General features: G+C 63.0%; 1 protein-coding gene across 2 annotated transcripts; it reads right to left on the reverse strand.

The window, feature by feature from the left end:
* Nucleotides 1–5,421: 5,421 nt before the first annotated feature.
* On the reverse strand, nt 5,422–25,169 carry RARG (retinoic acid receptor gamma). Of its 2 annotated transcripts, none has more exons than XM_056119923.1 (8): nt 24,971–25,169; nt 13,033–13,181; nt 12,712–12,853; nt 11,935–12,095; nt 11,393–11,569; nt 10,940–11,144; nt 9,175–9,333; nt 5,422–6,596 (listed from the first exon to the last, which is right to left on the reverse strand). In XM_056119923.1, exons 1-8 carry the CDS (start codon nt 25,152–25,154, stop codon nt 6,397–6,399), a joined length of 1,377 nt encoding a protein of 458 aa, XP_055975898.1. In that variant the 5' UTR covers nt 25,155–25,169; the 3' UTR covers nt 5,422–6,396. The 2 variants fall into 2 exon arrangements, with proteins under 2 accessions (XP_055975898.1, XP_055975899.1); XM_056119924.1 differs by lacking the exon at nt 24,971–25,169 and adding an exon at nt 17,783–17,956.
* Nucleotides 25,170–25,748: the final 579 nt, after the last annotated feature.

Raw genomic sequence — 25,748 nt, forward strand, 5'->3', positions numbered from 1 at the left:
TCAAGGATGAGGTGGGGGCCCAGGGGATGAAAGCAGAATGTGGCCTGGAGGCCCAGGAGGGCTCTGGTGGCTGGAGCACCCGCTGTGGACCCCCGTGAGCACCAGGCAGGAAGCAGCCCCGCAGGAACCCCCCAGCGTGGCCCCCAAACCAAACTGAAACTAAAATTGTGTCTTCTCTCGCCAGAAAGGGCCCTGGCAAATCTTTCTCTTGCCCCAGGGGTTTTCTCCCAGGCTCCCTGTTTCACCCTGTCTTGCTGGACTCCTTGCTCACTCCACGGCCGGGGAGATAGTAAGGCGCTTGCCTGCGCTGACTTGGGTTCGATCCCCGGCACCCCATGTGGTCCCCGGCACCGCCAGGAAGTGATCCTTGAGCACAGAGTCAGGAGGAAGCCCTGAGCATCAAGGTGTGAGCCCCCCCAATCTAAAAAGCCCAAAGCAATTCTCACTCCAGCACACACCCTCTCCTCTCAGCACAGTAGGGCATTTGCCTGGCAAGGGGCGGACCCGAGTTGGAAACCTGGCATCCCCTCTGGATGGTACCCCAGCACTGCCGGGAGTGATCGCTAGGTCCAGAGCCAGGAGTCACCCCTGAGCCTCGCTGGGTGTGGCCCCCAAACTCAAAACAAGACCAACAGAAAGAAACACAGCTTGCTCTGCCGCCGTGAGTCCCCAGGAAGGAAGAGACATGGGTGGTGTGGTGGTGGGGACCCGTCCTGCTCGGGGCACAGTCCACGGCCAGCGAGCCACCAGGGGCCACCAGGAGCCCAAGGCACAAAGCGGTTGCAAGGAAAGCTCAGACGAGCCCTAATCCATTCTGCATGCCCCAGACCCTTTCCCCCTCGGCCCTGGGAGCTGATGCAGGGGAAGGGGGGAGGTTGGGGAGGTGGGAAGGGAGAAGACAGCCCTGCGGGAGGTAGGCGTGAGTGTGGACCACCAGGGCCTCCTCCCCCAAGTCTCAGCAGAACCAGGGAGCCAGCCCCCCTTCCAGGTAGGACTCCGGGAAGCGGGGGGAGGAGAAGGTACTCACTGCGCAGCGGGCCCTTCCTCAGAGGCGGCGGCAGATCTGGGTGTGCGCCGATCTGGGTGGCTGCAGAGGAGGAAGTGACAGTCTCGAGTGGGGGCGACTGAGGTGGGGGGTGACCGACAGAGGAAGATGGGCCAACAGCAGACCGGGAAGGAGGGGCAGAGGGCAGGTGTCTGGAAGGAAGCAAGAAAGCTCACCTGTGGCCCACCTGCCCTGAGCCTCATAGCACCGCCAGGTACTGGGGGTAGGACCCCACCTCCCGCCCCTCGATTTTTTTACAAAAATAGAGTCTGTTGGGACTGGAGCGATAGCACAGTTGGGTAGGGCGTTTGCCTTGCACGCGGCTGACCTGGGTTTGATTCCCAGCATCCCATATGGTCCCCCAAGCACCACCAGGAGTAATTCCTGAGTGCATGAACCAGGAGTAACTCCTGTGCATCGCCGGGTGTGACCCAAAAGGCAAAAAAAAAAAAAAAAATAGAGTCTGTAGCTTGGAGGTAAGCACTTTGCCTAAAGTGACAGTGTTCGTTAGTGGCTTGTCTGGGATTCACATCCAGGTCTGCGCCAGGAGTGATTCCCGAGCTCAGAGCCAGGAGTTATCCCTAAGCATCACTGAGCATGGCCCATAAAGCCCAAATAAAAAATGAATCTATTTTAAAAAAATAAAAATATAGGGGCTGGAGCGATAGCACAGCGGGGAGGGTGTTTGCCTTGCAGGCGTCCGACCCGAGTTCGATTCCCAGCGTCCCATAGGGTCCCCTGAGCACCGCCAGGGGTAATTCCTGAGTGCAGAGCCAGGAGGAACCCCTGTGCATCGCCGGGTGTGACCCAAAAAGCAAAAAAAAAAAAAAAAAACCAAAAAAACCACACACACACACAAAATTAAATAAATAAAAATATATAAATCCAGGTCTGTCTGGCTCCAAATACGGTCACCTCTCCACTTCCTCACCTAAGAACACAAGAAACTGAGACAGGGAGTGAAGACCCCTCACAGAGGGGCTGCCCGGGGGACCCCAGGTTGCTAGGGAACCCGGTGCCCGTTGTATCAGTTGTCGCAACACTGGAACCCAACGCTGGTTGTTGGTTTGCGTTGTTGTTGGTTCTTTTTGTTTGCGGCCACTCCAGACGATGCTCGGGGCTCACCCCGGCTCTGCGCTCGGGTATGGAATGCCGGGGAGTGAACCCAGGTGGGCCCTTAGCAAGGCAAGCGCCCTCCCCTCGGTACTACCGCTCTGGCCCTGGAGCTAAGCTACTTGAGTTTGAATCCCGGCTCTTCCGGGCGGGGAGCTAGCTGGCCCCAAGGGCAGTGGCACGTGCTGTCCCTGTGAGAGCACTGTGTTGGCTCCTGATACCTGACGTGAGCATGGTGTTCAAGCACTGCTGGGAGCAAGCCCCAAGCACAGAGCCAGGAATTGGCCCCAGACGCTGCCAGGGATGGCTCCAAAATAAGAGGGCTGGAGCGATAGCACAGCGGGGAGGGCGTTTGCCTTGCACGCCGCCGACCCGGGTTCGATTCCCAGCATCCCATAGGGTCCCCCGAGCACCACCAGGAGCAATTCCTGAGTGCAGAGCCAGGAGTGAGCCCTGAGCAGCGCCGGGTGTGACCCAAAAAGCCAAAAAATAAAAATAAAATAAAATAAAATAAAAATAAGAATGATGATGATGATGATGATGAAGAAGAATAGGGCTGTGGGTAGGGCATTTGCCTCGCACGTGGCTGACCCAGGTTCAATCCCCAGCACCCCGTATGGTCCCCGCAAGCCTGCCAGGAGTGATCCCTGAGCACAGAGCCACAAGAAAGCCCTGAGTATAGCCAGCTGTGGCCCCCAAATGAAATAAATAGGGCTGGGGCTAGAGCGATAGCACAGCGGGCAGGGTGTTTGCCTTGCACGCGGCCGACCCGGGTTCAATTCCCAACATCCCATAGGGTCCCCTGAGCACCGCCGGGGGTCATTCCTGAGTGTAGAGCCAGGAGTGACACCCCTGTGCATCGCCAAGTGTGATCCAAAAAGCAAGTAACTAAATAAATAAATAAATAGGGCTGACACTAGGTTGAGTTTCCTCACTCAGGGTGTGAGACCCGGTGGCTCCCATGCTTCTGTGAAGGAGGACGGAGGGGTCGCAGAGAGACAGTACAAAGGCTAATGCACTTGCAAGTGGCTGACCCCGTATGGTCCCCCGAGCACCACCAGAAGGGATTCCTGAGCACAGAGTTAGGAGTAAGGCCTGAGCTCCGCTGGGTATAGCCAGAAAACCAACCAAACAAACAAGCCCCCGAACCCCCACCCCCTCATCCTGGCTCGACTGCTCAGAGCTGGCCTGTTCACTTGTGTCTTCACCTGGCCCCGGGCTGTTCTGTCGAGCGGAACCCATGTCTGCCGTCTGAGCTAGAGACGGGCTCCCCCCGGTCTTAGGGGCCCCCCAAAAGTGGAGGGCAGAGAGGCTTTGAAAATTCCAGGTCCAGACTGCCCGGAGGTCGGAGCAGCACAGGGAACCGGCTCAGGAGGGTGAGATTTGGGGGCCAAGGAGCCCCGGTGGAACCAGGAAAGGGGTGAAGGCTGCGCAGGGAGAAGCAGGGATGAGGGTGGCATCAGTGCCCAGGCCCGGAGGAACCCTGGAGCGAGGAGGGGTGTGACTATCCCCCCCACCGAGAAGGGGGAGTCAGGCTGGATTTCCCTTCCTGGGCACGGGGCAGGGTCCAGCTCCTACAGGAACTGCAGAAACGTCAGATGGGATGCAGCGGTGGGAGGCTGTTGGAGAGAGGGCCCCCTCTAGGTGGGCTTCAGTGCGTTTTCCTCCTCGCTCCACACCCAGGGGTTTCCGTGGCCAGGAACCTCCTCGCCGGGGGCCTATCAGTTTCCTCTCGTCTCCTTTCACTTTCTTCTTCCGGTGCCCGGCTCTTGGCCGCCCTGTTCCCACAGCCGTTGGCACCACCACAGCCGTCCGTGTCCCCAGAGTCCCCTGCCCCCACTGCCACCTGTGCCCCATCAGCCAGAGTCTCCATCCGTCCCTCTGCACCCACCGGTCGCGCGGAGGAACCAGGCGCAAGGCAGGCAAAGGTCTGTCCCCAGAACAGGGGAGCCAGGGGGTGGCGGGGGCTGAGGGGAGCCCCTAGGAGGAGGGGTGGCTGGGTGGTGCCATGGAGAAGGCCAGAGAACAGGGCTGAGGCCAGGGGTGCAGGGGGCTGAGGCGGGTAGAGAAAGAATGCCCCGGGGAGGGCGTTGGCCTTGCCCAACACTCACCACGGTTCGATCCCCGGCATCCCATAGGGCTTCCTGAACTCAGCCAGGAGGGACTGATTCCTGAGCACAGTGCCAGGAGCAACCCCCTGAGCATTGCTGGGTGTGATGTAAAAACTAAATAAAAAAGCAAGGGAGGGGGCTGGAGCAATAGCACAGAGGGGAGGGCGTTTGCCTTGCACGCAGCCAACCCGGGTTCGATTCCCAGCATCCCATAGGGTCCCCTGAGCACTGCCAGGTGTGATTCGTGAGTGCAGAGCCAGGAGTAACCCCTGTGCATCGGCTGGGTGTGACCCAAAAAGCAAAAAAAAAAAAAAAAAAAAGCAAGGGGAAGGTGGGGGTGGGGGTGGGAGGGTGAGAGGGAACAAAAACCCAATCAACAGAAAAGCAATGGTGGGGGTGGGGGAGGGTGAGTGGAGCGGGCACAGGTGGGGGGCGGGAGTGTGAAGAGGGGTCACATAAAGCAGGCACTGCAACTTAATTTTGATTTTTTTTTTTTTTGCTTTTTCTTGGGTCACACCCGGCGTTGCTCAGGGGTTCCTCCTGGCTCATGCACTCAGGAATTACTCCTGGCGGCGCTCAGGGGACCCTATGGGATGCTGGGAATCGAACCCGGGTCGGCCACGTTGGCTGCGTGCAAGGCAAACGCCCTCCCAGCTGTGCTATCGCTCCAGCCCCAGACACTGCAACTTAGAGGGAACTCGCGACTCTCCTTTGGATCCAGAGGGAGCTCCGTAAACGTCCCCCCACCCCACCCCCCGCCCGGGAGAAGAGGGCTTTGCAGATTTATCTCCCCGTTGGGGGCTGGGAACTGTCTTCAGGACGGCGAAGGTCCAAGCCTGCTTCTCGGAGGCCCAACATGGGCACGGTGGGCGCCTGTCCCCCGCGTGTGCAGGATGTTCTTGGTTCCCCGAGCAAGCTATCAAACCCAAAGACAGGGCAGGGGAACAGCTGGGGGGGCTGCACATCTCCGCTTGGGCTGCACATCTCCGGCTCCCCAGCTCCACACAGGCCCCCAAGCATGGCTGGAGGGCAGCCTTGAGCACTGGCCGGTGAGTCCACCAACCCCAGCAGCCTGGGATCCTCCCGCCCTTCCTCGCCCTCCGGGCCCCCACCCTGCCCGGCACCTCCTCCGACAGGGAGCCACAGCCCGAGAGAGTTTCCATCACTTTATTTTGCAAAAATAGAAAACTCAGCGATACGCAATACAGCGGGGCGGAGGGGACATGTAAACAGAGGGGAGGGGGGCAGCACCCTGACCCCCCGGAGAAGAGGGGGAGCCAGTGGGAACCTCATTTGGCAGCTAAATACAAACTGGGCACGGGAGGGCAAAAGTGGGGGGCTCAGGGGCCCTGGGCTCCCCCTCCCAAGACCCCCGCAGGAAGGGGTCCTTCCAAGGTGTAAACAAAAGCTAATAAATAAATAGACAGACGCTTCCTCTGGGGCGGGGCGGGGTCAGCTAAGCAGCGCCCACTCCCCTCCCTGGGCCAAGCTGCTCCTGGGGGGTCAAGGGAAAGGCACTAGTGGGGGAGGGGTCCCCTGGCCCCTCTGTAGTGTTCGAGGCCCCCCCGCCCGATGGCTGAGATGGGAGGCGGGGCGCGCCCAAGGCACAGGACGGGGCTGGGGGCCGCTGAGAACGGAGGCCACCGGGGAAGCTCGGCCCAAGCAGAGAGGGGGTGCAGGGGAGGCCTGCGACGGTCCCTGCCTCCCTCCGCCCCGCTCCCCGCCGTCAAGGGCAGGTGCATCATGCAGCGTTCGGCCCCAGGGCGGGCTCAGCCCTGCCCCCGCAGCCGCGTTTGGTCTCTAGTGTTCCTCATGGCTCCTGGGGGCCGCAGTACCAGGCGGAGGAAGGGGCTCTGTGACGGCAGGCAGGGTCTCCCCCCTGCCCCGCGAGCCTGGCACCCTGGCACGGCTGAGGGGCGGCGCTGAGGTCTTCCAGTCCGAACCCAGGCTCACCCCTCGTCCCCCGCTCCTGCTGGGAGCGTGGCCGCCCCGACGACGTCGGGGAGGGAGTCGATGGGAGCAGGAAGGGGCCCCCACAGAGGCAGGCACCCCTGGAAACTTTGGCAAAAACAAGGAGCTCGTCGGAAGGCGGGAGGCGGACCGGGTCCTCCTCCTCCGTCGGGGCGGTCAGGGGCCCTGGTCGGGCTGTGGGCTGCTGCCCCCCGTGCCCCGCGCTCGCGGAGCCTCATCCTCGCTGGCGGTCTTGGCGTGGGCACCGGGCTGCGAGGAGTCGTCCTCAAACATTTCGGGGTTCTCCAGCATCTCTCGGATCAGAGGCGGCATGGGGCCGGGAATCTCCATCTTCAGCGTGATGGCCCGCTCGGCTCCTGCAACGCGGGGAGGGGACGCGGCTCAGCGAGGCGGTGGCGCCCGCCCGCCCGCCGCCACCCCAGCCTCTGTGTTGTCTTGGGTCACACTCAGTGGTGCTCAGGGCTTACTCCTGGCTCTGCGCTCGGGGTCACTCCTGGTGCCAGGGACTGGACCGCGGGCAACGGAAGCGCCCGCCCCGCTGGACGGTGGCCGTGGCCCCAGAGTAGCTCCCAGTCCCGAGATTCGAACTCTCCATCCCCAACTCGTCCTTCCCCTGTGCGGTGCGGGGCCAGTCCACTGCCCAACCTGCTGTGCCTCAAGCCCCCCTCTTTGGGTTTGTCTCTGGAAAGTGCCCAGCCCAGTTGCCCCCTCCCCTTCACGTTCTGACCTTCCAAGGGCAGATCTAAATAACATTCATAATAATAGCTATTAATAACTAATGGCTTCTCAACACTAAGGCATTCTTCTAAACCGGCACTGTGCGACAGAACTTTCTACAATGATGAACTGTCTGTTCTCATCAATCCAACAGGCTGCGGCCGAGTGCTGGACTGGACACTAGAAATGTGACTGCTGCAGGGGCTGGAGCCATAGCACAGCGGGTAGGGCGTTTGCCTTGCACGCGGCTGACCCGGGTTCGATTCCCAGCATCCCATAGGGTCCCCCGAGCACTGCCAGGAGTAACTCCCGAGCGCAGAGCCAGGAGTTACCCCTGTGCATCGCTGGGTGTGACCCAAAAAGCAAAAAAAAAAAAAAAAAAAGAAAAAAAGAAATGTGACTGCTGCAACAAGAACTGTACTGTTAGTTGGGACACACCCAAAAGTGCTCAGGGAACCGTGTGAGGTGCTGGGGATTGAACTGGGGTTGGCCGATACTCAGGGGTTACTCCTAGCTCTGTGCTCAGGAATTACTCCTGGGAGTGCTCTGGGGACCATATGGGATGCTGGGAAATCGAACCCAGGTTCAATCCCCAGCATCAGCCAGGCAAGAGCCTCACCTGTGTACAATCTCTCCATTCCTTCTTTTCTTTCTTTTCAATTTTTTTTTTTTTCTGTTTTGGTCACACCAGGCGATGCTCAGGGGTTACTCCTGGCTCATGCACTCAGGAATTGCTCCTGGCGGTGCTCAGGGGAACATATGGGGTGCTGGGAATCGAACCTGTGTCGGCCATGTTGGCTGCGTGCAAGGAAAATGCCTTACCCGCTGCGCTATCGCTCCAGCCCTTCTTTTCAATTTTTTAAAGAGTTTTTAGTTTTTGCTTTTTGGGCACACCCACCAGTGCTCAGGGCTTAGGGGCTTGGCAAACTATCTGGGGTGCCAGGGATCAAAACCTGGGTCAGCTGCGCAAAAGGTAAGTGCCCAACCCAGGGTTACTCCCGGCTCTGCACTCAGGAGTTATTCCTTGTAGTGCTCAGGAGACCTTATGAGATGCTGAGGACTGAACAGAGGTTGGTCACATGCAAGGCAAGCGCCTTAGCCACTTTGCCGGAGGGACCATAGGAGAGGCCAGGCCTCGAACCCGGGCAGGCTGAGTGCAGGGCAAGCACTTTGCCCTTACCTCATCACTCCGGCCCCTCGGCCCTTTCTCTTTTTCTCTTTTGTCTTTTTGGGTCACACCCGGCGATGCACAAGAGTGACTCCTGGTTCAAGCACTCAGGAATTACTCCTGGCGGTGCTCACGGGACCCTATGGGATGCTGGGAATCGAACCCGGGTCGGCCGCGTGCAAGGCAAACGCCCTCCCCGCTGTGCTATGGCTCCAGCCCCCCTTTCTCTTTTTAAAGCCTTTTTTCTTTCTTTCTTTTGTTTGGTTTAGTTTTGGTTTACCCACACTAGGAGGTGCTCAGAGCTTACTCCTGGGGTGTCCAGGAGACCCTGTAGGGGGCCGGGGATCACACTCAGGATGCCGCGGGCAAGGAAGCGGCCTTCACTGCCATGCTAGCTCTCCAATCCTGGACTTTACTTTGAAGTCTTTTTTTTTTCCCATTGGGGCGACACTTCCAGCAGTGCTCAGGCCGTACTCCAGGCTCTGTGCTCAGGGACCACTCTTGGCCGTCACTGAGGAGACCCTATGGAATGAAGGGACTGAACCGGTGTCAGCCACATGCAAGCTAAGTGTCTTACCCCCGTACTATCTCTCTGACCCAGAACTGATCTGATTTTGTCTTTTGGTTCTGGGTCATATCTGGTGATACTCAGGGCTTACTCCCAGCTCTGTGCTCAGGAATTACTCCTGGGGGTGCTCTGGGGACCATATGGGATGCCGGGAAATTGAACCCAGCTCAGCTGCGTGCAAGGCAAACACCCTACCCACTCTAGGACCTCTCTAGCCCCCCAGAACTGAAATTTCAAATCAGCACGGTTCTAAGTCCGTTATGTGTTAACTCCCTTTGCGTATCACCTTACGAGGTACGTTAGGGACAGTCCGGTTTTCAAAGGGAAAAACAAGTGACCAAATGTAAAGGAATTTGCCCCAAACCTCTCCTGGCACGTGGCAGAGCCAGAATCCCACTCCGATTCTCAGCCGCACCCAGCTCTGCTCCCATCCCCTGATCCGCAGCTACGGGAAGAGATGGGGCGGGCTCTGGCGACTGACCCTTGGTGCTGATGCCCCGGAGGTCGGTGATCTTCATGAGCATCCTTGGGAACATGTAGGGCTGGTTGGGCCGCCGGCGCCGGGCGTATAACCTCAGGGCTTCCAGCAGCGGCTCCTGTAGCTTGTCCACTTTTTCAGGTTCCTCCAGGTCCATCCGGTCTACGGGGCCAAGCAAGGTGGGGTGAGAGAGGAAAAGATGGTGAGATGGAGGATAGGGACCGGGGGCTGGAGACGCAGGACAAGGGGTAGGGTGCTCGCCTTATATGCAGTTCAACCCGGGTTTGGTCTTTAGCATCCCATGTGGTGCCTGAACCCTGCCAGGAGTAAGCCCTGAGCACTGCCTGGCGAAGCCCCAAGACAACAAGAAAAAAGATAAAGACAGGGGCTGGAGCGATCGCACAGCGGGTAGGGTGTGTGCCTCGCACGCGGCCGACTTGGGTTCGATTCCCAGCATCCCATAGGGCCAGGGGGTAATTTCTGAGTGCAGAGCCAGGAGTGCATCGCCGGGTGTGACCCAAAAAGCAAAACAGGGGCTGGAGAGCTAGCACAGCGGGTAGGGCGTTTGCCTTGCACGCGGCCAACCAGGGTTCGATTCCCAGCATCCCATAGGGTCCCCTGAGCACTGCAGAGCCAGGAGTGACCCCTGTGCATCGCCAGGTGTGACCCAAAAAGCAAAAAAAAAAAAAAAAAAAAAAAAAAACAACTGAAAAGCAAAACAATGAATAAATAAATAAGGACAGGGTGGAGAGGCAGCTCAAAGGACTGAGCATTTGAGCATTTTTTTTTAAATTTTTGGGTCACACCTGGCGATGCACAGGGGTTCCTCCTGGCTCTGCACTCAGGAGTTACTCCTGGCGGTGCTCAGGGGACCATATGGGATGCTGGGAATCGAACCCGGGTCGGCCGCATGCAAGGCCAACGCCCTACCCGCTGTGCTATCGCTCCAGCCCCCATTTGAGCATTTTATTCCCAGCACTACAAAGGCCCCAGCAAGGACTCTCAGGACTGACCTCTGCGCATGGAGCCAGCAATCAGCCCCAAGCACCCTGGGTATGGTGCCAAGATGGGGACAGAGACAGGTGGCTGACCCACAACTGGCCCTGCCCGCTGGATGGGCCTTCAGGGCCTCAACTCCGCCCCGTCAGCCCCTTGCCTAGTGTCCCTGGGCCCTGCCCAGGTCTGTCCCCTTTAGCGAGTGTTCTTTCATTTGGGGAGTTGGGGAGGACAGGAAGATGGTTCAGAGAGTCAGGACATATGTTCCACATGTGCGTGACCTGGGTTCCAGGGTTCCGTTCCCAGGACCACAGTTTTCCAAGCAGCACTGGGAGTGACCCCAAGCAGGACTCTGTGGGGCCAAAAATCAAACAAAGAAGCAAAAGGCCTTTTCCCGGAAAATCTGCTCTGATTTAAAAATTTTTTTTTCTTTTTGGGTCCACCCGGCAATGCACAGGGGTTCCTCCTGGCTCTGCACTCAGGAATTACTCCCGGCGGTGCTCGGGGGACCCTACGGGATGCTGGGAATTGAACCTGGGTCAGCCGTGTGCAAGGCAAACACCCTCCCCGCCGTGCTATTGCTCCAGCCCCAAATCTGCCCTGATGATGTCTCAGTGCCCCGGGCTTCTTCATCTCCCCTGGCTCTGCCCCTCTTCCCGGCCTGGGCTGCGTCTGGCTGTCAGGAAGTCGGGGCTGGCCTGAGCAGCAGGGTCCTAGCCGGGAGAGGGAGCAGAGCAGGGGCCCGAGCAGACACCAGGGGGCGCACCCACACCTCCGCAGATGAGGCAGATGGCACTCAGCAGCCCCGTCTCGGTGTCATCCATCTCCAGCGGCAGGAGCTGCCCGGCAAAGGCAAAGACGAGGTCTGTGAGGGGCCCGAAGCCAGCGTTGTGCATTTGCGTCCGGTTCAGGGTCAGCCCGTCCGAGAAGGTCATGGTGTCCTGCTCAGGGGTGTATCTTGTGCAGATCCGCAGCATCTGGAGGTGGGGGGGGGGGGACACGACACACATGACTTGGTGCATTGACACATGACTTGGTGCATTCGGGCGGGGAGGAGGGGGCACGCAGAGGGAGCAGGGAGGAAGGCAGGAAGGCCTGAAGGGAGGAGGTGCGAGTGAGGTGAGGGTGGGAAGGGCCCTCACCTCGACTGGGCAAGCGAAGGGAGGAGGTGGGAGAGAGCTCCGCGAGGGGTGGGCCCCCCCCGGGTGCCGAGAGCCCCCCTCACCAGGATGTCCAGGCAGGCCGCCTTGAGCAGGGTGATCTGGTCGGCAATGCTGAGCCCCGTGAAGCCGGGCAGTCGCTTGGCGAACTCCACGATCTTGATGATGCACTTGGTGGCCAGCTCGCTGAACTTGTCCCATAGGCCCAGGTCCAGCTGCACCCGGTGGTCCGCGCTGGAGTTCTGCAGGGACGGTCGGTGGCAACGCCACTGAGGCCTGCCCTCGGCGGCTCCCTCCTGCCGAACCCGTGCTCCCTTCCCCCTCTGCATTCTTTTTTTTTTTTTTTTGCTTTTTGGGTCACACTCGGCGATGCACAGGAGTTCCTCCTGGCTCATGCACTCAGGAATCACTCCTGGCGGTGCTCGGGGGACCGTATGGGACGCTGGGGATCGAACCTAGGTCGGCAGCCTGCAAGGCAAACGCCCTACCCACTGTGCTATTTCTCCAGCTCCCCCGCTCTGCATTCTGATGCCGTCCCCTCCCCTGTCCCTCTGCAGCTCCTCCGAGTGCCCCCCAAGGGCCCCCCGTGCCCATCAGCCCTCCTCACCGTGGTGTACTTGCCCAGCTGGCAGAGCGAGGGGAAGGTCTCCTGGTGGGCCTTGCTGACCTTGGTGATGAGCTCTTCCAGCTGGGGACTCAGCTCATAGCTGTCGAGGGCCACCTCCTCCTTCACCTCTTTCTTCTTCTTGTTCCGATCATTCCGCACAGCTGGGGGTGGGGGGAGGGTGCCGAGGGGAAGGTCAGGACCCTCAGAAACTCCCTCTGGAGTGTCCCTCTCAGCCTGATTTCACGGCCGGTCCTGATAACAAAGCGCTGCGCGCTGGGTCCGCCGCCGTGCCTTGGTTTCCCCTGCTGGCCAGCCCAGGCCGGCCGGCCCAAGCTGGCTCTCCCCAGCCCCGGCCATTCCCTGCCCTTCCTGTCACCCTGCGGCCTGGGGAGGGGGCAGGATGTGCAGGCAGGATATCTACTTATAGCCTTGGCAGCTCAATGGCCTAGGGGAGGGGGCACCCCAGTCCACCTCAGGCTGGACCTGGGAGCCAGCCGAGGAGGGGACTGGCGAGGCCCCCCTACTTCCCCGCGAAATGGGGGGACGCAGAAGGGAACCCCGTTCAGACGCGCAGAGGCAGGGTTAGGCTGCGAGCGGAGCCAGGCGGGGTGTGGCCTCCACTGTGGCCTCCACTCCCAAGTCAGTGAATGCAGCTAATCAGAAACCAGACTGGGGGGGGGGGCGGCACCCCAGGGCCGGCTGGGTCTCAGAGGGCAGGGAAGCGGGAGGGTGGCCAGTGGGAAAGGGCAGCTCCTGCAGGCCAGCGCCGGGGCCTACCTTCCTTGGACATGCCCACTTCGAAGCACTTCTGCAAGCGGCAGTACTGACAGCGGTTGCGGGTGACCTTGTTGATGATGCAGTTCTTGTCCCGGTGACAAGTGTACACCATGTTCTTCTGGATGCTGCGGCGGAAGAAGCCCTGGAGTTGGGGCAGGGGGAGTGTCAGTGAGGCACCACCAGCAGCCCCAGGCCCGACCCCGACCCCGCCTAGGAAGGGAGGCCCCTGGCTGGGTGAGGAAGCACCTCGCGCTGATTTGCAGGGAAGCGCCCTCACACGCCGCGGCGAAGTCTCTGCCGACCCCACCCCCAGGCACGCACCTTGCAGCCTTCACAAGAGCTGACCCCGTAGTGGTACCCCGAGGACTTGTCATTGCACACAAAGCACGGCTTGTAGACCCGAGGAGGCGGCGGCGGCGAGGGTGAGCTGGGCACCATCTCCTCTGAGCTGGTGCTCTGCGTCTCCACCGCTGGGGGGGCAAGCAGAGAGAGGGGTGTCAGCAGAGGGCCCCCCCGACCTCCAGGGACAGACAGACAGACACACACACACACACACACACACACACACACATGCGCGCACGCACACATGTGTGCAGTTCCCATTTCTCTCCTGGGCTCAGCGAGGACCCTGCCATCATGACCACAGTGAGTCCGCTTTGCAATGCACAGGCCCACAGCAGACAAGACAACTCCAGAAATCTCCCACCAGCCGCTACGAGGCTGTCCAGAATCTGGTGTTCCCCCCACCCCGGCCCCCCACCCCCAAGAACGCCAGTCTGAGCTCCTGAATGACACTGCTTGATTCTCTACATCAAGGCAAAGACCTTTTTTTTTTTGCTTTTTGGGTCACACCGGCAATGCACAGGGGTTCCTCCTGGCTCTGCACTCAGAAATGACTCCTGGCGGTGCTCAGGGGACCATATGGGATGCTGGGAATCGAACCCGGGTCGACCGCGTGCAAGACAAACAACCTACCCCGCTGTGCTATTGCTCCAGCCTCACGACCTTTTTTTTTTTAAGGTAATTTTTTATTCAAAGACTTTTTTTTTTTTAATTTTTAGTTCACACCACATGGTGGTGAGCTGGGGCTGGGGCTACTCTCCTAATCCGTGCTCAGGGGACCGGGTGGTGCCCACTACAGCAGAGGTCTTAGCCCTTTGAGCCTCCAAGGCCATCCCTGAAGTTCAAACTTGTCTTGACTGAAACCCAAGCACAAAGATTTGTAAGTCTCCAACTGTACCTCATGGTGTGTCACTAATAAAAATTTAAGGAAAAACAACAACAACAAAACTTGTCTTGCCCTCAGTTTCCCCAGGCCAGCAGTAAAAGAAGGTTGAGGAAGAGATTAAGGCTCTGAACCCTCTAATCACTTCCTGTCCTGTCAGTCAAACCCTGGCAGGTAGTCTGCCTCCCTTACCCCCCTCAGAGGGCACTACGCTGAGCTGGGGGTCAGCAATTAAAGGGCGCCTGGATAAACACCATGCTGGGGGCCTCCCCTGGAAGGGGGTCTCGGCCTCTCTCCTCTCCCATGTCCATAAACCTCCCCCTTTCCCGGCATCCCTCCGCCGACGCCCATTTCCCCAGAAACCATCGGCACAAACACACAGGTACCACGAAAGTAGGTTAGCAGATACAGGCGTCATATTTTACACCTGAAAAAACAGAGGTGCAGAGAGGGAGGTGGCCAGCTCAGTGTCACAACGCCCAAGGCCCGAACCTTCCCACTACATCTCAGTGACCCAACCAAGGAGAAATCTAAAAAGATGGGAAGGAGGGGCTGGAGGGCGTTTGCCTTGCATGCGGCCGACCCCTGGGTTCAATTCCCAGCATCCCATGTGGTCCCCTGAGCACCGCCAGGAGTAACTCCTGAGTGCAGAGCCAGGAGGAACCCCTGAGCACCGCCGGGTATGACCCAAAAAGCAAAAAAAAAAAAAAGATGGGAAGGAGAGACAGGTATTTGCTAGTCCCTGCTGCTCAGGCCTAGGATCTGTCAGGGGCATCGCAAACCAGAGGTCAGGTGACTGGGTAAACAGGGCGGGAGGAAGGAACCTTCTCTGGGTCTATGCCTTTTTTTTTTTTTCTGTTTTGGAGTCACCCCAAAACAGTGCTCTATGTTCAGGGATCACCCCTGGCCATGTACAGGGACCAAACCCAGGCTGGCAAGTCAAGGGCCCTACTCAGCGTACTCTCTCTCCGGGCCTGGGCCTTATGCCTGGAACCCCAGAATTTCTCCCAGAAAATGCCCAACAGAGGCTCCAAAGGGGCTCTCAGCCCACAGGGCGTGCGTGTGGGGAGCTGTCTGGCTCCTGAGGCAGCCGAGGGTACCGTGTTTGGATGTGAGGTTGATCTTCAAAGACTAAGGAAACCATATAAATTATTCAACCCGTAGGACCTGTTGCCAAACCCTGGAGGGCCCGAGTTAAGGCTTGGAAACGCCGAGACCCTCCCCGCTGGGGAGGGCCCCACTCACCCACCTCCTAACCTACTGCGGCCCACCAGGCAGAAGTCACCCCATGCAGCCCAAAGAAGGCTGAGGAATGCACCCCCTACCCGCAGCCGGTCCGGAGAGCTCCACCCCCCCAGGAAGGTACCCCTCCCCACCCCCCAACACGCTGAGATACTCATTAGCATAAGAATCCAGCCGTCGAGCTTTCCCGGGATGAGGGGTGGGGGGGCTGGAGGAAAAAAGGGTGCTGAGAAGCTATTCAAGAAGGGGGGTGCCGAGAGGCGGGCGGCCAGGAATGTCTTTCAGGACCCCTCCCTCCCTGCCCTCCCTGCCGAGCTGCAGGGGCTGCCCAGTGGCCAGCGTGCGGGGTGGTTGTTCACTCAGGCACTGACGCCCTCCCTGCCCGCAGAGCGCTGCCTCATTTCCTCTCTTGCGAAAGGGCCTGGGTGTGGTCACACTGGCATGGGGCAGTGCCAGTCAATTAGAAGTCTGGGGGCCTCCGGGAGACAGGCCCGGGGGCAGCTTTTCCCAGCTAAGTGCAACTGTCGCCCCTTCTCCGCACCCCTCCGGGACACCCCAGTCCCCTGGAACTGTCAAGGGCAGCTCTGGTCAACCTGGGGCGAAGGGCCCGGAGGCTGGTTGGGGCCACTCCCCTCGGGTTCCCTTCCCAGCCCAGGGCTGAGACCCCCACCCCCACCCCACGGACCCGCCGGCAGGGCCAGGCGGAGGGGCCCCCGCTGTGGAGGAGGGGGGTTGGCTCTCTTGAGTTTTTTCTCCTTTTAAAGCCCAAATTGCTGAAATTGAGGAAATTCCTGGCCAGGCTGAGCGGAGCTTCAAACAGACTCTTTATAACCGGCTGTAAACGCTGCCAGCTGCGAGGCCCGGGCTGAGAAGCCGGGACTCACAATCTGACACACAGCTCCTTCGGGCAGGCGGGCGGGCGGGCAGGCAGACAGGCAGACAGACAGACAGACGCTCACCGCCAGCACCCGCCCGACTCCGGGCCCAAAAGGCAGACCAGCAAGGGGCTCCTGCACTCGGCTGGCCGGGCACAGAACCCACGCAGGGAGGCAGAAAGCAGGCCCACAGCTCCGTGGGGGCGGACAGTCAATCACAAGCCCACGCAACACCCAAGGCACCTTCGCAGCTGCCAGGGAGCAATTCTGCTACCTAACACCCAGGCCTGCCAACCGGGCCGGGTCAGCGCCGGGCCCGTCCCTCCCTCCCTCAGGACCCCTCCCTGGCTGAGAACCGCAGAGCCACTATTTTGCTTCGGCAAAAGTGTGCGGGGAGGCTTGAGGCGGGCTTTGTGTGCACACCAAGACTTTCCAGGCCAGCACGACTAGTCCAAACGTGGATGGGGAAAAATAAATAAATAAATGAAACCAAAAAGCAGAGGGTCCATCGAGGGTCTGGAAGCGGACGAGGTTCCCGGCTGTCAAAAGGGCTCCTGGCTGTCTAGCCCCCCTGCACCCCGGCCAGCACACCCCAGGTCCCCTCGGCCGGGCCATGTGAGAGGAAGGCTCGCTCAAACTTCCCAGGGACTTGCGGCAATGCAACAGTTGCACGCTTTAAACAGTGCCATTTAAATGTCTGACTTTTCATTCTTGCCCCACCCCAAAGTACGGTCTCCGGTTTGCAGCCACCCTCCAGCGGCTCTGCCCTGGAACCAAAAAAAAAAAAAGGAAAAAAAAAAGCCCAACTCGTAAACAGCGCCGCGGAGTGCCAAGGAGCGAGGCGCGTTGGCGGGGCTCGGTGACCCCGCGCGCACACTCCCCCGGCGCCGCCCCGCCCGGCCGGCCCTGCCCCGCGCGCCCCCGGCCCCTCGGCGGGGTCCCAGTCCCGGGAATCCGGGCGGGGTGGGGGGTGCCAGGCGCCCCTCCCGGCTCCTCCCGGCACCCCACCCCCGCCAGGCACTGGGGCCCAGGCTTCAAAGCCGCCTCTCATCTGGACTTCATTTTTACTGCTTCTCAGTCCCCAGCTTTTTATTACCGTTCTGGAAAGGGGTTCCAGGGCCCCCGGGCCTGGCATCTCCCATTTCACAGGGAGGGGAAGCGGGGTGTTTGGGAGACCAGTAGTCGGGCTCCCCCCGGCCGCGGCCACCGCGCCGGGCCACCCCGCCACTGGCCGCGACCCGCTCGGCTTCTGGACCGGGGCCGGCCGGCGGCGTCGCACCCGAGGGGGCAAGTCCCATCCCCGGCGCCGCCGCCGTCCTGCGCCTCTCGCCGACGGCGCCTCCCGGAGCGGGGCGGGGGGCGCCGGGGCCCACGCGTGTCCCGGGCGCCTGCACCCCGCCGTCCCCCGGCACGGGAACACACAGGATGCCCGCCGGGCTCGGCGCCTCCCCGCGCTGCGACAGCGCCCACCCGCGCCGGGGCGCATCCCGGGACCCGCGCCCGGCACGGGCTGCTTCCCACACCCCCCGCTGCCCGCCGCGCACCGGCCCACGGCCCCGGGAAGGCGCACCCGCGGGAGCGCCGAAGCGGCATCACCCACGGGTCTCCCCAGCCCCCCGCCACGCCGGCCCCACGCGCCCGCGCGCTCGCCCTCGCGCCCACCCTCACCTGCCTTCGAAGGGGCCGGCGCCGCCCCCGCCCCGGCCCACCCCGCGGCGCGGGCACCTACACTGCAGGCTGGCGGGCTGCGGCCAGGCGAAGGGCTCCAGTCCGGCGAAGCAGGGGCTGCCCGCGGGTCTGCGCAGCAAGCCCACCCCGGGCCCGGCCGCTCCGTACAGCCGCTGCGGGCCCGGGGCGAACGCGTCCACGCAGTCGAACATCGCGACCCGGCCCGGGTGCGCGGGGCGCCAGGACCCGCCGCCGAGTCCCCCTCCTCCCCCGGCGGCGCCCCGCTCCTGGAGGGGGAGGGGGAGGGCTAGCGCCGGGCGCCGGGCCGCATGGGGGGCGAGGGGTGGGCGGGGAAGAGGGGGATCCCCGGCGGGGGCCGGGCGCGGGGCGGGGCGCAGGGCCGGGGCTGCCGCCGCGCGCCGTCCGGCCGGCTCTGGGCGCCCCGGCGGCTCGCTCCGGGGAGACCCTTTGTAGAAAGCGCAGCCCGCGGGGTGGGGGTGGGGCCTGGCGCGCCGAGGGGGCCGGGCCCCGAGCGGAGCCGCGCCGGGCGTGGAGCGCACACGCACACGCGCGCCCCGACACGCGCGCGCGCGCCCCGGCTGCAGACACGCGTCCGGACGGGCGCTCCGCGGGGCGCGCGGCGCTCCTCGGCCGGCGCGCGCCGTCGGGCACACGCGCCCGGCCACGCGCGGCGCCCGGGGTGCGGGGGGCCGGCCGGCACCCCCGAGGCCCGGCCCCGAGGCCCCGCGCGCGTCCGCAGCCCGGCGCGTGCCCCGGCCCCAGGGCGACGCGCGTGGAGGACCCGAACGCGCATCCCTCGGCGGGCGCCCCGCCGAAGCGGCCCCCGGGCGAGCGGGCCCCGGGGGGGCCCGGCGCGCGGCGGCCCCCGAGCCCCGGGACCCGCGCGCCCGCCGCCCACCCCCCGTTCCCAGGCCCGGCCCCGCCCGCGGCCTCCGCGCGCGCGCGCCCCCCGCGGCCGAGCATTCCTGCGGCCGGGCGCGCGCGGCCTCCTCCTTCCTGCCCGGCCTCCCCGCCCCCGGGGGCGCGGCCGGCGCGCGCTCCCGCCGTGAACTCTCCGGGAACCCCCCTCGGGGCGGGTGGCCGGGCGCGCTCACCCCGCTCTGACCCGGCCCCGCCCCGCCCCGCCCCGCCCCGGCGGAGTTTCCCCCCCGCCCCCGCCCCCGCCCCGTCCCGCGCGCCGGAGTCTCCCCCGCCCGGCCCGGCCCGGCCCGGCCCGCGCCGCGCTCCACCCGCCCGCGCCCCCTCCCACCTGGCGGCCCCGCCAGACCGGACCGACCACCGCGGCTCCCGCGAAGCCGCCCCTCCCGGGGCCGCTCCCCTCCCCGACTGTCCACGGTGCCGATCGGTGGCGCGCCCCTCCCCGGCCCCCGAGCGAGTGCCACGGGCCCCGCTGGGCCGCGACGGTGGGCACGGCCGCCGGATCGCCTCGCCACGGGCGGGACCCGCCCCCGTGGGCCCCCCGGTGCCACCCTCAGTGCCCGGGGGGCGCGGCGGGGGTCGCCGCACGGGTCCCGCGCTGGCGCCTTCCGGGCACCGCGCGCGCAGCCCGGGGGAGAAGGGGGCGGGCAGGGGCTGGCCACGTCGAGCGCTCTGGCCCCGGCCGGCCCGGCCCGATCGGGGACCCTGGCCCCGGGACAGCGCCGGCGGCGGCGGCGGCGACTCCCGGAAACCGCCCCCTCCCCGCGCCCCGCCCGCCCGGCCGGCCCAGCCGGCTCCGTCAGCGCCGCGCGCTCGGGCCGCGCCGGGAGCGGGAGCGGCGCCCGGGCCGGCCCCTTCCCCCCGGCGGCGGCGGCGGCGGGCCAGGGCGGGGCGCGCGTTTCTAAGAATCGCTTGTGCCGGGCGGGGGGCGCACGGGGTGCTGCCGGAGCGGGGCGCCAGTGGGGAGGGACGACGAGCCGGAGGGGGTGCCAAGGAGCGGAGGAGGGGCGCGGTGGCGGCGGAGGTGGAGGAGGGCCCCGATCGGGGCAGCGGGGCGCCGAGTGGCAGGGCTCGGGGGGCTTGGGACGGGGGGAAGCGGGAAAGCCGCGCCGCTCCCGAGCCAGCCAAGGCGCCCGGCTCCTGCCCCGGCCCCGCGCAGCCCGCGGCTGGTTCCGGCCGTTCCGCACTCCCGGTGGAAGAAAAAGGAGATCCCTGAATCAGAATCTGGCCAGTGGCAAAGGAAAAGAAAGCAAAAAATCAATAAAGTGCGAAGACCCTCAAAACCAGAGGGAAAGAGCTCTGATTAGCCAACTCCCTGCTCTCGCCCCCCCCAACACACACCCTTCCCCCTCCGAAATCTGAAAGGTCCCAATTAAGTCAGGCCTGCCTGGTTGGTAATTAGAACCAGAAGTGGCCAGGCCACAGGGAGGGGGTTGGGAGTGGGGCACAGGAGGAGTGGGGGCAGGGCCCGAGGAAGCCGCGAGTCCTCGGTGGCCCCCCTTTCTCTCCACCAGATGCACCCCACTCCTCCTCGCCCGCCTGGGTGCGCTTCCCGGGCATGGCCGGGAGAGGAAGGCTTAGAAAGGAAGCAGGCAGGCCCCGCCAACCCCAGCCCCCAATCCGGGCGGTCTTAGTATAGCGTCGGGAGAAGGTAGGTGATGGGGGATCCAGTGCCCTCTCTTTCCCCCAAAGTCCTCCCGGCCCTTATTGCAGCAATTAGACCCATTAGCCTTCTAGCATTTCATGGGAACCAGATGTTCTCCACCAGCCTGGTGGGAGCGGAGAGGGGCTGATGCCTGACTCACCCCCCATTCCTGTGATCCCCACTACCACAGTGCCCCCCTCCTGGCCGGAGCCCCACAGAGGCCTAGCCCCAGCGCCAAGGAGAGGTGCGCCCTTCCCAGGGACGGCCCACGAGCCCTTCTGGCGAAGTCGCCCCCAGAGCCTCGGGGACCCTGGCCAGGATGAGTCTGACCCAGGAGGGAGGGCCAGCTACCCCCTGTGCTCCTTCTTTCCCGCTTCCTGCCACCTTCTGGACGGGGCTGGCGTGCTCACTGGCTGTGAATTCCTCGGGCTACACTCTCCTTTTCTTCCAAAAACTGAAAGGGGGCATTTCAAAGTGCCCCTGTCCCCGCCCCCAGAGTGAGTCCCACCTGAGGGCCCGGGGAGGGGGTAGGCGGCCGGGCGGCGGGCAGCGAGGGGGGGACAGGGAGGTGTGAATGAGGGATGGGCCCAAGCCGGCGCTGGCTGGCAGGATGGGGGCTGGGGCTGGGGAGGGGGCCGGAGAGGGGGTGCAGCTCGGGCCCCAGCAGCGGTGCTGGCCCGGCTCCCCCCGCCCGAGAGGTTTCCTGTTGCAATCAAAGCCCCATTTGTGCCGCGGGAGCTGGAGCGCCAGCCTCGGGAGGAGAGGCCGGGAGGGGAGGGGAAGGAGGCAGCGGCTGGGGCTCTTTCCTGGAGGCCTGGCGGCTGCCCGCGCCCTCCCGGGCCTGGGCTCACCCCGGGCCTCTCCCCAGCCGGCGCCGGCACCTTCCAGCCTGTGCCCTGCTCTCATCTCCTTCAGGTCTGCGAGCCTCTCTTTTGCAGTGTCTTTGAAGTCTTTTTTTTTCCTCTCTGTTTTTTCCTGTGCCAGCCTGCCCCGAGTTTCTCCATCTGACTCGTACGGCGAGGTCTGGGCTCCGTGCCCCAGGCATTGTCACCAAGGCCGGAGGGAGGACCAAGCGGGGCCACAGATCAACTCCCCACCAGGGCGGGAGCGGTCACATGCTGCCCCCGGTCCACAAGGACCGTCCCCCCACAGACCGACCCGGACACCACGCACACAAGGAAGGTGAGGGCACGCACACACACCCTCACGCACAAGCCCACACAGGCACAGTCGCACAAGCACATGCACACACACGCTCCGCTCACACACACCTGCACACCTTCACGCGCGCGTGCGCACATGCTCCCCTCTGCCGGTTCGTGCACGCAAGTCTGTGCTTGCCTCGGCACATGGCCCCCCCCACCCCCGCCTCCCCCTCCAGGTGCTTCCGAGGGGCCTGCCTTACCCAGCCGGGCCCCTGGAGATCCCCAGACATGGAGGGCGCCTTCCCTGCTCCGCAAAGGTGTCTGCAAGGTGTTCGGAGCCAGCTCCAGGGAGGATGGCCAGGCTCCTTGGTGGGGCACCCCCTCTCCCTCCCCCCGGAGCCGTAAGCGGGCAGGCCAGGAGGGGGATGCAGACCCGGAGGGGAGTGTGTCTTGGGCCTTGGGATTTCTCCCCAGTATTTGGTCCTGGACCAAACAGGGGGTCCGAGAAACAAGAAGCTACATTTTTTTTTTTCTTTTTGGGTCACACCCGGCAATGCACGGGGCTTACTCCTGGCTCTGCACGCAGGAATTACCCCTGGCGGTGCTCAGGGTACCATATGGGACGCTGGGAATCGAACCTGGGTTGGCCGTGTGCAAGGCAAACGCCCTCCCTGCTGTGCTATTGCTCTAGCCCCCCCCCCCCCCAGAAGCTACATTCTTTCGCCCTTCTTCAGGAGGGTTCCCAGACTCCAGCTGGACCCCCACAGCCCCAGGCCCCTGTAGGAGGGTCCCAGATTCCTGCTCCTGGCTTCCCTCCCACTTACCCCTCTCCCCTAGGAGAATGGCAACCCAAACGTGCCCCTCCCCCCATCTCTCTGCCCAGGCCTGTTCCCTCTGCCAGACACACCCTCCAGAGCGACCTGCCCCGGTTCTGGCTCCTCCTGGGATTTCTTTCTGGGACCCCTCCTGCAGGGCGGGTGCTGGGTGCTGTGGGTGGGCCCCAGCCCGATCCCTTCCCCTACCTTGACCTCACTGCAAACCCTGACCTTGCACTTCTCGGAGTATTTGGGGCTCAGAGCTCTCAGCATTCTCCCCCCCCCATCCCCTCCTCTCTCCCCACTCAGTCACTGTGGAGGGGCCTTCCTGCCACCTCACCAGGCCAACAGGCTCACGAGGTGCGAATGAGGCTTCCAAAAAGGGGTGCTTTGTGCTCGCCGCCTCACCTGCCTGCCTTCCCAGGAAGCCCGCTGGACCACGGACGCGGCCCCGGCAGCCTCGCCAGGCGGCCCCAGTAAACACGGTCGCGGGCTGCACACTGACTCTTTGTTGCACGCATTGGAATCCTGTATCCCAGCAGAATCTCAGGGCACGCTGCACACACATTCCGTGTGGTCCCGTTGCCGCTGTTTTACGTTGGGGCCACACCCGCGGTACTCAGGGCTTACTCCGGGCTCTGTGCTCGGTGCCATACGTGGTGCCAGGATCCAGACTAGGGTCGGCCACACGTAAGGCAAGTACCCGCCCCCGGGACTATCTGTCTGACCCTGTGATTTTGCCTGTTGGTTTCTGAGACACACAGAGTGGTGATCAGGGCCTACTCCGGCCTCTCTGCTTGGGGCCACTCCTGGAGGTGCTGAGGAGGTCAGGTACTGCCAGGGCTCGAACCCTGCCCTCCTCCTGCGGGGCTTTCTCTGGCGAGGGCCTTACGTGTGGTCTTACCACACAAACACCACATTCACACTACCAACCACACACACACGCACCAGACACACATCGCACATGCCTACCACACGCGTACACAAAAGACACACATACCACACACCACACACACACACACACACACACTACACGTACACAAGACACGCATACCCACACACATCCACATCATACACATCCATCAAAGACACACCAGAATCACACACCAGGCACATAAACATCGGATACACACACCAACACACACACCAGAGACACACACACGACACACACCCCGCTTCTCCAGATGAGCACACCCTTTCCCGGCGGAGCTGCAGACCATCCCGTCTACTCCTTTAAACGAACACACAGCCCCCAGGATGTGCCTGTATTTTTTTTGGGGGGGGGACGGGGGCACACCCAGCGAAGCTCAGGAGTTACTCCTGGCTTTGCACTCAGGAATTACTCCCGGTGGGCTCGGGGAACCATCGGAATGCTGGAGACCAAACCCAGGCCAGCAGCACGCAGGGCGGGCAGCCTACCCACTGTGCTCTCCCTCCGGCCCCTGTGCTTTTAGTCTTTTCTTCCCCTGCTCTGTCTCAGCCTCTCTGGGGCTGCCCCTCTCCGTCCACGGGCTCCAGTCCTGCCCAGGGCAGCCCTGCTCTAGCCCTGCGCTCTGGCCTGGCCCTTTCTCCCACAGGGTCCGGTACCCAGCCTCCCGGTTCACAGGCACGCGGGCCTGTAATGGCCTGGTCAGGACGAGCAACTCCCCAGTGGGAGGAGAAGGGACCCAGAGGGAAGAAGAGAGGCCCAAGGCTTGCCTGCTGTCAGCACTCGAAGGCTTAACCCAAAGCGGGCAGGCCCAAGGGACAAGTAAGGATCTGCAGAGCGGACTGGCACGGGGCCCGCGAGGAGATGGGCGGAATCCAGAACCCGCGTGGCGGGAGAGAGGATGCTTCTGGAACACCCCTTCCACCTCCCAGCATTATGGGTGGCGCAAGAGCCACCGACTCTTCGGGGGGTTCTGCCCCTTCCGGAAGCGGAAGCGACAAGAGGGTTTCTGGACGGACCCCACCGGAGACCTGTGGGAACCTGGTGGGGACTGTTTGTTTCGGGTTGGTTTGGGGGGCCACACCCGGCGATGCTCAGTGCTGATTCCTGGCTCAGGGATCACTCCTAGCCGACTCAGGGGACCAAGCGGGAAAGAACCGGGGTTGGCCTTCCAGAAGCCAAGTGCCCTCCCCACTGCTCCATGGTGGGGGACTCCTCTCCCGAACTCAGAACAGTTTGGCCTCTTTTTGTGGGTTTTTTTTTTTTTTTGCTTTTTTGGGTCACACCTGGCCATGCACAGGAATTACTTCTGGTTCATGCACTCAGGAATTCCTTCTGGCGGTGCTCAGGGGACTATATGGGATGCTGGGAATCGAACCCGGGTCGGCCGCGTGCAAGGCAGATGTCCTACCCGCTGTGCTATCTCTCCAGCCCCGAGTTTGGCCTCTTGATCACACCGATAACTGATCCATTTCCCAGGTTCCTCCTGTCCCCACACCACTGCAGGCCGGAGCCTCAAACTTCGGACCCAGCTGCCAAACGCCACCCAGGATGACACTGTACCCTGGCCCCAAGCTGCAGACAGGCCACGCTCCCCTTCCTTCTCATTTGCCGACCTTCCTTTGGCTCCCGTCCAAATGCCCCCCAAGCCATGCCTACCCCCCCACCTTTGCAACAAACCCCTAGCCCTGCCTGCCTGCAGGGTCTTCAGCACCCCACCCACCCAAACGCCCTCCTGATTTCACTCGCCTTCATCCCCGAGACCCCCGAGACTCACAGAGAGAGGCCATCTCCTTGGGGAGGTCAGGCTGGCCCAGGCCCCGGAAACCAGGGCTCAGCATCTCGAAAGGTGGAGAGCCCCTGAGTGCCCCTGGGAAGGCGAAGGGGAAGCCGGCCCCTGGGTAGCCGGATCCAGGCCCGAGGGCGCCAGCCACAAAGAGTCGCTCCTTGTTGGTGGCCATGGCAGCTGCGGTGGACGACGACGAGGCGGGATCCCCGGGGGTCTGCAGTGGGCGGGGGAGGTCTCTAGCCACTGCCCCCGCCCATGCCCACTGGCCCGGCCTGGGAGGCTCCGTGCCCACCCTGCCTGGCCTCTCAGCTGGTGTCCAAGCGTCCTAGAGAGAAGGAGAGGAAAAGGAGAGGTGAGAGGGAGATCGCGCAGAGGCCAAGCCCCCAGGCCCAGAAATCTCGCCTCCCTACTGCCCTGGCCCGGGCCCTCTCTCAGCCCAGGGAAGGGGAACCCAAGTCGCCGAAGGGAGCGAGGGTCTGAGGACATCTGGGAGGCAGGTCTCCCGAGCCGAGGGACCATTTCGCTTCCGCAGCTGAGAAGGACACAGGATTGTGGCCTCACATCACATCACACACGGCAGGCTCAGGTCCCCCAAACGCTGGGAGTCCCCCCCCAACACTGTAGGCATCTCTGAGCCCAGCCGGGTATGGCCCCCCCCCCAAAAAAAAGGGAAAATGAAAAAACAACCCCGAATGTCAGTTGTACAAGATAGGATCCTGGTTCCCTCTTCACAGATGTGGAAAGAGCCCGGGAAGCCGGTGGGATT

Source organism: Sorex fumeus, unplaced genomic scaffold (assembly GCF_029834395.1).
Source record: "Sorex fumeus unplaced genomic scaffold, SorFum_2.1 ptg000042l, whole genome shotgun sequence".
In the NCBI taxonomy this organism is placed as follows: domain Eukaryota; kingdom Metazoa; phylum Chordata; class Mammalia; order Eulipotyphla; family Soricidae; genus Sorex; species Sorex fumeus.